The sequence below is a fragment of the Carassius auratus genome, chromosome 3 (genome assembly GCF_003368295.1).
Source record: "Carassius auratus strain Wakin chromosome 3, ASM336829v1, whole genome shotgun sequence".
NCBI classification, from domain to species: domain Eukaryota; kingdom Metazoa; phylum Chordata; class Actinopteri; order Cypriniformes; family Cyprinidae; genus Carassius; species Carassius auratus.
In genome coordinates, this window is record NC_039245.1 from 15,054,416 (window position 1) to 15,067,230 (window position 12,815).

Sequence of the window (12,815 nt, forward strand, 5' to 3'; positions counted from 1 at the left end):
GGCTGAGCCTTTGCCATTCTGGTTATTCTTCTATCCATTTTGATGGTTGTCTTCCGTTTTCTTCCACGTCTCTCTGGTTTTGCTCTCCATTTTAAGGCACTGGAGATCATTTTAGCTGAACAGCCTATCATTTTTTGCACCTCTTTATAGGTTTTCCCCTCTCTAATCAACTTTTTAATCAAAGTACGCTGTTCTTCTGAACAATGTCTTGAACGACCCATTTTCCTCAGCTTTCAAATGCATGTTCAACAAGTGTTGGCTTCATCCTTAAATAGGGGCCACCTGATTCACACCTGTTTCTTCACAAAATTGATGACCTCAGTGATTGAATGCCACACTGCTATTTTTTTGAACACACCCCTTTCAACTAATTGCCCAATTGCACAGCCTTAAGAGCGTGCATATCATGAATGCTGGGTCTCATTTGTTTTCTGACAATCTACTGAACCTACTGGTAACTTGTTTGCCACGTAGCAATAAAAAAATATACGAAAAACCTTGATTATTCTGGTTAGTCACATTGTACTGCTATTATTTTGAACAATACTGTACGAGCATCTCAACATCTTCTAGAAAGAGAGATGAGAAGCTGTTGAAGTGCCTTGTGTTTGTGTTCACCAGTATTATACTTCAGTGATGAGCAGGGTCGTCTGGAGGGGTGTCCTGGTGACCAGAGCCCTCATCTGTTGAGGTGACCCTCTCACCCTCCCACAGGCAGATCTACGGCCCTGTTGTTCCTGATGGAGACTGTGCTCCTCCTATAAAACACCACAGAGTTCGTTTGTGCAAGCAGCGTATTACGAACTATAATGATGTTTTAAATCAAGGGCTCGTTTGTCGGGTGTGTCGTCTTCTATGATGTCATTACCATCGTTACCACACAAAAAAAGGAGGAGTGACCCAACGTTCTTGTCCAGGTGTGTAAACTATTTTTTTTTATGGTCTGACGTTTTCTTTACAAATCTGCTGTGAATGCCATTCAACGAATGTGAAATGCCCAGACCACAACACTTACCATATATATTGTTTTTACCATAATAACTGTTTTTCTGTGGTATCTGTAGTTACAGCACATTAACCACAATGCCAAGCCTTTCCGCTCTGACTATTTACAATGAGAGTTGAGGCGATGGTCAATGACAGCAGGAGGAAAAGCTGGAGAGGTTTGTACAATATCATATGAATTTTCTGAAATTGTTTGAACTATTAATACTTTGACATATTTAAAACATATTTAAAACAGTTTAAAAACATCAAATTCGGTGCAAAATGTAACTGCAGTAAAGTTCTGTCGAGGTGCTCAGATCGACTCTTTTGGCAGCTTTTGTTCTTCTCTGCAAACACAAGATGGTCAAATTCATCCCTCTCCACAAACCAGACAGGTTTGACAAGAGTTTGACAGACCTTTGGTCTTCCTTTTCAGCTGAAATACAGAAAAAGGAAAATGTTGTTGTTGTTGTTTTAATACATACATGTTGAGACAGTGTTAGAAATTATTTGTGATCCAAATATTTTAAAATGTTTTTTTTATTTTTTTTAAATGGCAAGCATATTAAAATAAACCCACAATGCATTTAGGGGAACATTTCTGTAGCATATCTCCTGTTGCCAGTAGGGGTCGTAATTTAGGGAACGCTCCTATGGAGCCTATGGATGTTTGTTACCTCCTTTTCAGAACAACATGATTGTTCAGAACAAAAATTCAATCAAATTTTGATGTATATATGGTCAGACTAATGCAAAAAAACAGCAGTAAATGTACATTCACTCTCTGTTCATGTGTGATCAATTCTTTCATGGACTCTGCAAAACATAAAAGACACATACAAATCCACACTGGAGAGAAGCTGTTCACATGTGATCAGTGCGGGAAAAGCTTCAAATCAAAAACAGACCCTAAGAGACACATGAGGATCCACACTGGAGAGAAGCTTCGTGAATGTGATCAATGTGGGAAGAGTTTCACAGAACAGTGCAGTAAACTGTTTACTTGTGCTTTTCCACTTCTACTCTTCTTCTTCTCTTGAGATGCTTTGAGTCTTATAACTCAGCAAAGAAAAACATCTGACTCATTTGGTTTCACTTTTTTTTGTATCTGCGGCAGGAACTCAGGGCTGCAGAGAGGAAATGGCAGAAATCAAGAAACTCTACGGACCTCAGTGTGTATCAGTCGCTCCTCTCTTCCTTCTCTGCAGATGTCTTCACGGCTAAAACATCCTTCTACCACAACAAAATGAACAGCTGCTGTGACGCTCGGACACTCTTCAAGACTTTATCTTCTCTTCTCAATCCGCCGCCTCCACCTCCTCCGTCGACTCTTACAGCGGAAGACTTTTCAGTTTTCTTCACAAATGAGACAAGATCCATCAGTGACCAATTCTCCACACCGCAGACTGAGGAAAACTTCACAATGACCGACGCACACTCTTTATCCTCCTTCTCCCCACTCTCAGAGATGAACGTCTCCAAACTTCTCCTCTCCAATCATCCTACTGCTTGTCCACTTGATCCGATCCCCACTCACCTCCTTCAAGTGATCTCTTCTTCAGTCATACCTTCACTTACTCACATTATCAACTCCTCTCTTCAATCTGGAACATTTCCCTCAGCATTCAAGCAGGCTCAGGTAAGCCCACTGCTCAAGAAACCATCTCTAAATCCAGCGCTTCTTGAAAACTACAGACCGGTATCCCTTCTTCCATTCATTGCAAATCCGGCAAGATCTCAGTTTAAGAAATTTGAAAATTGATCAATAAATTGACCTACAGTTTAGTAAGAAAAAAACTATTTCATATGAATGGTGTTCAAGTATGGGCTTGTGCTAAAAATGCTTTGTGCTTTGTATCTAGTTACTAACACTACAGATACGGGCCTGACACCATCCTACATTTGATCTTAGGATCATTTCTCAATTGTGCGCACAGGTGATTCAGAGAATGATCACACACACAAAAAACATCCGTACACCTCTCTATCAAATTTGAAATGTATGAATCTATTGTGCACAGAAAGATGTTTTTGAAAGAAGTCTCTTCAGCTCAGCAAGACAAAAATAAGAATAAAATAGTAATAAAATCATATTCAGTAATATTATAAAACATTATTGTAATTTAAAATACCTTTTTCTACATGAATATATTGTAAGACATTATTTATTGCTGTGATCAAAGTAGTTGTGTTGCTTCATATATTTGTGGACACAGCTGTTTAAAGGTTTTTTAGGTCATTAATATGTTTATTCAGCGAGGATGCATAGATTGATCAAAAGTGACAGTAAAGGAATGTATAATATTACAACATATTTATGAAATATTAAGCCTTTTTTCACTTTTTATTTTTACTTTGTATTCATCAATGAATCTTAAAAAACCTGAATCAGGCTTTACATAACAATTTTAGGACAGTATGAAAGAGAGAGAGACAGCGAGAGAAAATACCCCAACTCAGTTCCTTCTTTTGTGTTTGTTCTGTTTAGACCGTGTGATTACAGCATAGTAACACTCACATTTTCAACAACTAATGCAGAACTTCAGAACCTATATTGGTAATCATACATATACACCAAAAAATATTGTTTTCGTTATTTAAAAAAAAGGACAGAAGCATGCTGAACTTAATTATCATCTTATAGTGTCAAAAAGAGCTTATCAAGAATAGTACATTAAAAATAGAATAAATGACAAATCTAACGATACAATGGCTGTTTTCTCATATTTATGAGAGCATGTACAGCACAACTGTCCTCTTCATCAATCGAACCTGAGGCTTACTGTTCAAGAGATCTTTAAGAAGTGAAAAAAAGGGAGAAAGGAATGAGGGAGACTGTGAGAGAAAGGGGGAGTAAGAGGAGGCTGGGAACGCTTCCCAAGTTGGAGTTGGAGTTGGATGTTTGAACAAATGCAACAAATCCAGGCGGGTTGCTGCCTGTTAAAGACTTGATCCAGTCCTGATACTCAGAGACTCTGGCGTACACACCAGGATATTTGGGGTCAGCACATCCTTCACCAAAACTCACAACGCCAGACTGAATCCACAGGGAGCCGTTCTTGCTGACCATTGGACCTCCAGAGTCTCCCTGTATTGAGACACATTCAGCAGTTATATCTCTAACAATATACAGTGAACAACTGTAATAAACACAAGTATGCAATAGTGTAGTGCAGTAGTTCAGTGTTAAAAGTATTCCAGCTGTGCCTTTTTCAATTGTTTAGATTGGGAGAGCTGAGCATTTTTCTCGTCACCGAGAGTTGAAATCTGTTCAGTTTTGCGAAAACCAAGTGTTCGACACGCATCCTAAAAATGAATCTAAAACATTTTGATCATATTTGCCTGCCTTGCTGTAAAGGTCCCAAATTACACTTCAAATATATTTTTTTCTTTCCAAATATGGTTTCTTTCATTTTAAATAGTTCCCATATCACACCAATGTATGTGTAAGTATTTATTTTTCTATTAAGTTTGCTTATGAATTTGCTATTAAGTTATAGCCCAACGTAGTTATCATTTTCACGTCCTGCGCCACATTGTGGAATAGCAAATGCATGTGTGCCCCCATATAGAGCTGTGTTCAGCCGCAATGTTAGTGCTTTGCTATTTTGAACAACTGAAATAGACTGCGCTATTGACCAACTGTAATGTGGTCTAAAGTCAATTGTGTAATATATATATATTAATATATTATATTATTATTATTATATATTATTTTTTTAAAGAGTGTGTTAGTAATATGTGCCTATAGGCGGGTGCACAATGTCATCACACAGACATTAAAATATACAGTATTGTTCAAAATAATAGCAGTACAATGTGACTAACCAGAATAATCAAGGTTTTTAGTATATTTTTTATTGCTACGTGGCAAACAAGTTACCAGTAGGTTCAGTAGATTGTCAGAAAACAAACAAGACCCAGCATTCATGATATGCACGCTCTTAAGGCTGTGCAATTGGGCAATTAGTTGAAAGGGGTGTGTTCAAAAAAAATAGCAGTGTCTACCTTTGACTGTACAAACTCAAAACTATTTTGTACAAACATTTTTTTTTTTTTCTGGGATTTAGCAATCCTGTGAATCACTAAACTAATATTTAGTTGTATGACCACAGTTTTTTAAAACTGCTTGACATCTGTGTGGCATGGAGTCAACCAACTTGTGGCACCTCTCAGCTGTTATTCCACTCCATGATTCTTTAACAACATTCCACAATTCATTCACATTTCTTGGTTTTGCTTCAGAAACAGCATTTTTGATATCACCCCACAAGTTCTCAATTGGATTAAGGTCTGGAGATTGGGCTGGCCACTCCATAACATTAATTTTGTTGGTTTGGAACCAAGACTTTGCCCGTTTACTAGTGTGTTTTGGGTCATTGTCTTGTTGAAACAACCATTTCAAGGGCATGTCCTCTTCAGCATAGGGCAACATGACCTCTTCAAGTATTTTAACATATGCAAACTGATCCATGATCCCTGGTATGCGATAAATAGGCCCAACACCATAGTAGGAGAAACATGCCCATATCATGATGCTTGCACCTCCATGCTTCACTGTCTTCACTGTGTACTGTGGCTTGAATTCAGAGTTTGGGGGTCGTCTCACAAACTGCCTGTGGCCCTTGGACCCAAAAAGAACAATTTTACTCTCATCAGTCCACAAAATGTTCCTCCATTTCTCTTTAGGCCAGTTGATGTGTTCTTTGGCAAATTGTAACCTCTTCTGCACATGCCTTTTTTTTAACAGAGGGACTTTGCGGGGGATTCTTGAAAATAGATTAGCTTCACACAGACGTCTTCTAACTGTCACAGTACTTACAGGTAACTCCAGACTGTCTTTGATCATCCTGGAGGTGATCATTGGCTGAGCCTTTGCCATTCTGGTTATTCTTCTATCCATTTTGATGGTTGTCTTCCGTTTTCTTCCACGTCTCTCTGGTTTTGCTCTCCATTTTAAGGCATTGGAGATCATTTTAGCTGAACAGCCTATCATTTTTTGCACCTCTTTATAGGTTTTCCCCTCTCTAATCAACTTTTTAATCAAAGTACGCTGTTCTTCTGAACAATGTCTTGAACGACCCATTTTCCTCAGCTTTCAAATGCATGTTCAACAAGTGTTGGCTTCATCCTTAAATAGGGGCCACCTGATTCACACCTGTTTCTTCACAAAATTGATGACCTCAGTGATTGAATGCCACACTGCTATTTTTTTGAACACACCCCTTTCAACTAATTCAACTAATTGCCCAATTGCACAGCCTTAAGAGCGTGCATATCATGAATGCTGGGTCTCATTTGTTTTCTGAGAATCTACTGAACCTACTGGTAACTTGTTTGCCACGTAAAAATAAAAAAATATACGAAAAACCTTGATTATTCTGGTTAGTCACATTGTACTGCTATTATTTTGAACAATACTGTAAGTAAATAAAGGACTAAAATGTAAAAGATTATTATTGTGAACATAAATTAAAAAATGGTTTATATAAAAGTAAAAATACCTAAATGTCATCATGTATAGTCTTTGCATGTATCAGACTTTCGCACATGAGCAGATCTGTTCCCTCACTAGAGAAGCACTCAGTTTTTCTGCTTGCAAATTCCACCATGTAAATAGCAAATCTGCCATGATGCGAATGCAACAGGTTTTTTTAAGGAATAGGAAATGAGACTATGATTGGTTTATGGGACCTTACAGCCAAAACACACCGATTAATCATTAAGAGAATAGGGGCAACCCTTTTAGACCAAGTAATTAAGAAATTAGACGTGTATTAGTGTAAAGTTTGCAGGTGAGATTTGATTTGGATTAAAAATGATTTTTTTTTTATGAATAACTTACCTGACATGAATCTTTTCCTCCCTGATTTAACAGTCCAGCACAAACCATATTGCCCGTAATTGTGTACATCCCTTCATAAGCTTTAGCACAGGCACTGTTATTCACAACTGGTATCATCACCTGCTGCAGTATGTCAGGAACGCTGCCTGTGACACAGATCAGAAGACAAATATTATAGCTTTAAAAAACATTTCTAGGTAAACTGTTGAGTTCCTTTCAAGGGAACTTCGAACTGTGTCCTCTAGGGATCACTCGCTCCAGATTTGCGTACCCCTGAATAGCTGATATGCTGTCTTAATAGTTTTATATGAATAATGTTGTCTGTCTTAATGTTCTTCTGTTTGTTTCCCTTTGTTTTACAAGTATGACCCAATATATGTTTACTTAAAATAAATGTTTAAATAGCATTTATTTTTGTATTGTGTTATATTTGTATGGTATAAATGATGTTAAAAATGATACTGCACATTAATGAGCCAATGTGTTATGATGTGGGATGTGATGGGCTGCTGTGGGCCCCGAGGTTCAGGGCCAATTTTTGGTCCCAGTGCGCCCCTGCTACCAGCTTTCAATCGTTCTAAATGAGTCGCAGCGTGGCGACAGATTACAAAATAGAGAGAATAAACTGAAATTTTAAAAGGCCGCAAATAAACACTCGCAATTTTACCTTCGTGGGAACGGTTTTTATAAAGTATTACTCTGGTTGAGTAACAACTGTTACACTTTTGAATCATGAATTAATCATATCATAGGCTTATTACAAATGTAGACTTGGAATTAAGCCTTTCCCCCATTTTTATTTGATTCACGGGACCGGACACCAGTTATCTTGCCAAGAAAACCTTTGTTCTTATATGTCAGGAGAGAAACTTTGAAAAGATGCATTAATGCCACGTCTATGCGTTTCCGAGTTTCTCTGCCATAGTACAGTATATGATTGAGTTTATATAGCCTACATCACAGAGAGATTTCCTTGTAAGGTAGAAATTTTAGTTTCACCACACTTGTCATCTGAAATGTAGGCTAACTTTCACTTCCAGAAATTTTAGCTTGTTACTTGCATTTATTTTAAGTGAATTACATTTTTAACAGCAAATTGTATTACTTTTAAGACATTTTTTAAGTCCTCTAAAATGAAAATGTAAGACTTTACCACAACAAGAAAAAAACTGAAAATGTTCAGCGTGAAACGACACAGAATTGTGTGGCAAAGCATAGCGCGACACAGATCACAGGGACATGATAACTTTTATACCTAGTGCTGATTCACCTTACAACCCTGACATGGTTGACTGTGTGTGTATAAACTACAATGTTTTATTGAATCATTAATTCAAAAGATTCGTTCAAAAAATGCTGATTCATCCATTAATGAAACTAGAAAAGTATGTACTATCATATCAATCATATATTGCTATATTGCCTAATATTAAATAAGCTATGTATTAATATTATGCTGGTCAAATAACGCTTTTAAATAAATCAATAAAAAACAACAGATGATGAGTCTGACATGAAATTTAAGGTTCCACTTGAAATTAAAGGAATCCTTATCCGAAATTACAGATTTCAATACATTTTCAGACCTTAAAGATCGAAAATTTAATTTAAGACGTTTTAAGACTTAAGGACCCATGGGGCCCCTTTTAATAGTTTGAAAGGCAGAGGGGAGCACGGAATAAAATCCCCATTTGGCCCTTAATATCCTCCAACTGAGAGTTTCTATAATCAAACGGCACAACCTGATATTTATCTGTATTTCTCAAAGAATAACACACATTTTGATCCGCATCAACTCCATTGCGATCAGCCACTTTAAACCACTTCAGTTAGTCTTAGTCCAAAAGAGCGCACATTTAGAAAAATCTTCTCATATGTTCACGCCTCATTGCTTTACAGAGAAAAATCATTTCTATAAATGTGTTCACTAAATTATGTGCTCTTAAGTGTTTTCAGCACTCTCTCCACTGCTATCACAATAGAAATAACATCAAAATGAAAAATAAAAAGAAAGAAAAACAAAAAATGTAGGTCTATTTATTTAGCTAGAACACGAGCCTTTGATAATGTGACATTTATACAACAGTTCAATAAAGTTACTGAGTAACTTTTATAGATAGGCTACATTGTTTTTGCTCCATCCAAGAGAACAGAACAAACAGCAGAACCGCTACGTCTCCTAGCAAACACGCGTTTTGAGAAAATGATTCAAGTAGGCTAAGAGTCGTTTGCCAGGTCAAATGAATTAGGATTTTTGAACGACTTGTTTGAATAAAGGATTCAACTCTCTCTGACCATAGCCCTCCAGCTCAGGTGAGCCTTCAATTTCTGCCTGATCTCCATACAGAGATCAAAAAGAAATGGAAGAGGCCATTTTCTTCTCGCATCCATTGGTTTTGGCATAAGAGTTATGCCGACATCGAGGCAATGCACGAAAACGGCTCTGAGAGGATGCCCCCTGTAGAAAGGGCTTTCTTTCTCCGAGGGAGACATCCTCTCTTAATATCCCTCCTTGCTATCTAAGCCCCTTCAAGAAATACATCTGGCTTAAATGGCAAACCATACACGGCATACATTTATTCTATTTAAATACATTTTTAGCATCATTACTACAATCACATGATCATTCAGAAATCATGCAAATATTCAAATTTGCTGCTCAAAAAAAGTAATTATTATTATCATTTTGAAAACAGCGGAGTAGAATTGTTTCAGGTTTCTTTGATGAAAAGAAAGTTCAGAAAAGCAGCATTTATCTGAAATATAAATGTTCTGTAACATTATGAATGTCTTTATCAATTTAAAACAGCTTTGTTAAATAAAAGTATTAATTTATGTAATTCCCATTTTTTTATACCACGTTGGAGTTATATACTGATTTTCTGCCATGGACCTCCTGAATTAGCCTTGGCCACCCCATGTATAAAGCTCTAGCTCCGCCATTGTTAACAATTAAGTCGGGTATGTAGCTTAGGCCTTTTGGCTGTAAGGGGTACTGTCACAGACAGCTGTCTAAACGTCCCAGGGGCAACTCCCACGGAAATGGTAGAGTTGGTACTTAGTGTTCGCCATGAATCTGGCCTGCACTCCCCTTTAGCATGGCGGCGTGGGTATAGTGTTCCTCATAGCGACCCCTAGAGGATGCAGTTCAAAGTTTCTTTGTAAGGGAACGTCTCAGGTTACGAATGTTACCTTGGTTGAGTAGGGAATGAGACACTGCGTCCTCTAGCTCCCTGCCATGCTTCAGACAAAGAAGTGAATGACGTGTTCTCCTGTTCGCCTGTTTATAGTCTCAGCATTAGTGATGTCAGAGGCTGTCGCCGGCCAACTCGTTGGTGTTTTTTCAATGTATGCTTCAGACACGGGTCACAACGAGGTGTTCCCCAAAGCACCCCTTAGAGGACACAGTGTCTCGTTCACTTCCATGGTTCATTTCAGGGAACCATGGTTACATTCGCAACCTGAGACATTTTACAGTGATGTTTGCATTCAGTTAACTGGAAAGCAAATGTTTACTCACCTCCAGCTTGCAGTCTTCCCCATCCAGTGACCCAGCTCTCCGTCCCTCCACCAAACACACTCCCAGCCGCTGCCAGACAGACCGGCTTAATGTAATCAGAGAAAGTCACAGAGGAGGAGAGCTGGACCAGGGCTATATCGTTGTCATTAGAACGACTATCATAGTTAGGATGGTTAATGACTTGAATCACTGTCCTGGACGTCTCATCAGGGTTTGAGCCGGACTGGCTCAGACGACCGAAGTATATCACAACTTTAGACAATACAAAACTGCAAATAGAGAGAGTCTGCTTTAATCCCACTATTATAAATATACAAGTATAGCTTAATCTTTATTTAAGCATTAAACGTCATACTCCTGGAAGCAGTGCGCTGCAGATAAAACCCAGTCTTTATTGATGAGAGTCCCACCACAGTTATGACTTGAGCCGGAGAGAAAAATGCTGACCTGCCACGGCCAAGAACCTGCCGTCGCATCCTCTCCTCCAACAATCTTGTTATTGAGAGGAGCTCGACCACATACTGATGAGAGAAAACACGTTTTCCCTCTTAAAATGCCTCTCAGATACAGAAGATACACAATCTGTGAGTTTTGGAGTCATCATGAAAACTTACCATCTAACTGGCAGAGTGAGCCTGTATGGAAAGACAAAGACAAACATACAGTTAACATACAGTCATCCAGACAGAGCTGATGAACTGGTTTCTGTAGTTCTCCTGTTGCATCAGTGCTGGTGCAATTTGCATGAAAATAAGAGAATAGAATATTTAACCAAAATAATGTGGTTTCTGGTCTTAGCCAAAATACCTGTTAAATGATTTCACATTCATGACACATCTACAAAACCAGTTTCAAGCATTAAACTGTAAGTCTTCAGATCCAGCTTTTATCATGAGGCACATAACATTTCAAGTGTGTTTACAATGGAATTGAATGGCTTTTCAGTTAATTAACAATTAAATTATTAAATCTACATTTAATTTTGTTATGTTGTAGGCTTCTTGTAAGCTCTCACCTGTTATGTAGAGAAGTGTGATGACAGAAACACTCAAAGCGCTGTTGAACTTCATCCTTCTGCTCTGTGATCTGATCTGACTGTTTCTTGACCGTCAGCTTTCTGATGAGATGAAAAACAAGAACCGCCACATTTATCAAGAGTTCTCTGTCTCCACCCCTTAAGCTTCTAGATGGAGTGTATACATTAAGGAGTTTAAAGAGATAGACAGAAGCTAGGTTATGTAAAGATTTATATAAAAATACAAAATAAAATAATAGAGATTTGAAGTCTATTCTCTGATGAACCAGCATAGAGTGATGTGTTCATGTTTGCAACACTTCAGGAGAAGTCTGGCCACAGTGTTTTGGACTAGCCGAAGGCTGGAAACTGAAAACCAAAACCAATGAAGTATGGTAGCTTTTAGACCCACCCAGGACTTTAGTCTGGATAATAGTGTGGAGTGGTCTAAAAAAGAATAAGAACCACAGAGTCTCCAGAATCAGCGGAGAGATAAATATTGTTTAACACCCTCAAGAGTTCAGACTCAGTGCTATGAGCAGACTTAAAACCAGATTTGAAAAACCTCAAATACAATTATTAATGAGGTAGATATCTACTAAAAGAAAATACCTGCATGTACTTTCCTCATTCTAACTTGTGTACATAATCACCTCTACAATGTGAGAAAACCGGTATGTGCAGTGAAAAACATTGTCAGATCAGAAGGAAGATATATTTCTTTCAGGGTAATCTTGTATGTGGCTTGAGTCACACTTCCTTAGTTTTCAGCTTTGCCTTACACCTGGGGCCTGAGGTATAAATGTGTTCGCAACAAACAAGCATGGAAATTTACATATGAAATTTTCCATGCACATAACGTGATTTATATATACTGTATTTAAAAAAAGTAAACGTCGTAAAAAAAGAGCGCACTGATGCTCTAGATTAGGGATAGGCAATGTCAGTCCTGGAGTGCCTCTGTCCTGCAGAGTAGCTCTAACCCTAATCAAACACAGCCGAACAAGCTAATCAAGATCAGGATTACTGAAACTCAGGGGGTTTTATTCAGGGTTGGAGCTAACCTCTGCTGGACATTGGCACTCCAGTACCGACGTTGCCTATCCCTAATGTAGATCAGTGTCAAATTCAATTCCTGGAGCGCAGAACGCCAGCAGAGTTTTGTTCCAACCCTGCATGACATGTAGTTTTCAAATAAGCCTGCACTGTAAAATCCAGTAATTTACCTTACTTGGTGATACCATTATAGTGATTAGCGTTCCCTTTGGTTGGGCACTTGAAACTTAATTTATGTTACTATAATTTTCTCTCTATTAATGGAAAAATGCATCATGAAATCTGAGTTATTTGATTTTAAAGACAAGTAAAAAAATAGATTGCTTTTATAAAATGACCTATTTTTTAATTATAGCATATTTTTGTGTGTGTTTAATAATGACCTTTTATAG

General features: G+C 37.9%; 1 protein-coding gene across 1 annotated transcript; it reads right to left on the minus strand.

The window, feature by feature from the left end:
- Window positions 1-3,317: 3,317 nt before the first annotated feature.
- Window positions 3,318-11,527, minus strand: LOC113055293 (vitellin-degrading protease-like). The gene is made up of 6 exons (XM_026221479.1): window positions 11,368-11,527; window positions 10,967-10,987; window positions 10,708-10,873; window positions 10,353-10,621; window positions 6,833-6,978; window positions 3,318-4,075 (listed from the first exon to the last, which is right to left on the minus strand). The coding sequence occupies exons 1-6, from the start codon at window positions 11,420-11,422 to the stop codon at window positions 3,785-3,787; spliced, it is 948 nt and encodes a 315-aa protein (XP_026077264.1). The 5' UTR covers window positions 11,423-11,527; the 3' UTR covers window positions 3,318-3,784.
- Window positions 11,528-12,815: the final 1,288 nt, after the last annotated feature.

Excerpts from the sequence above, each read along its gene's own strand:
- LOC113055293 (XM_026221479.1), bottom strand. The coding sequence starts at position 11,422 with ATGAAGTTCAACAGCGCTTTGAGTGTTTCTGTCATCACACTTCTCTAC. Across the intron at positions 10,622-10,707 it reads GCAGCGCACTGCTTCCAGGA|TTTTGTATTGTCTAAAGTTG; the intron begins GTATGACGTTTA and ends CTCTATTTGCAG. Across the intron at positions 4,076-6,832 it reads GAGGAAAAGATTCATGTCAG|GGAGACTCTGGAGGTCCAAT; the intron begins GTAAGTTATTCA and ends GTCTCAATACAG.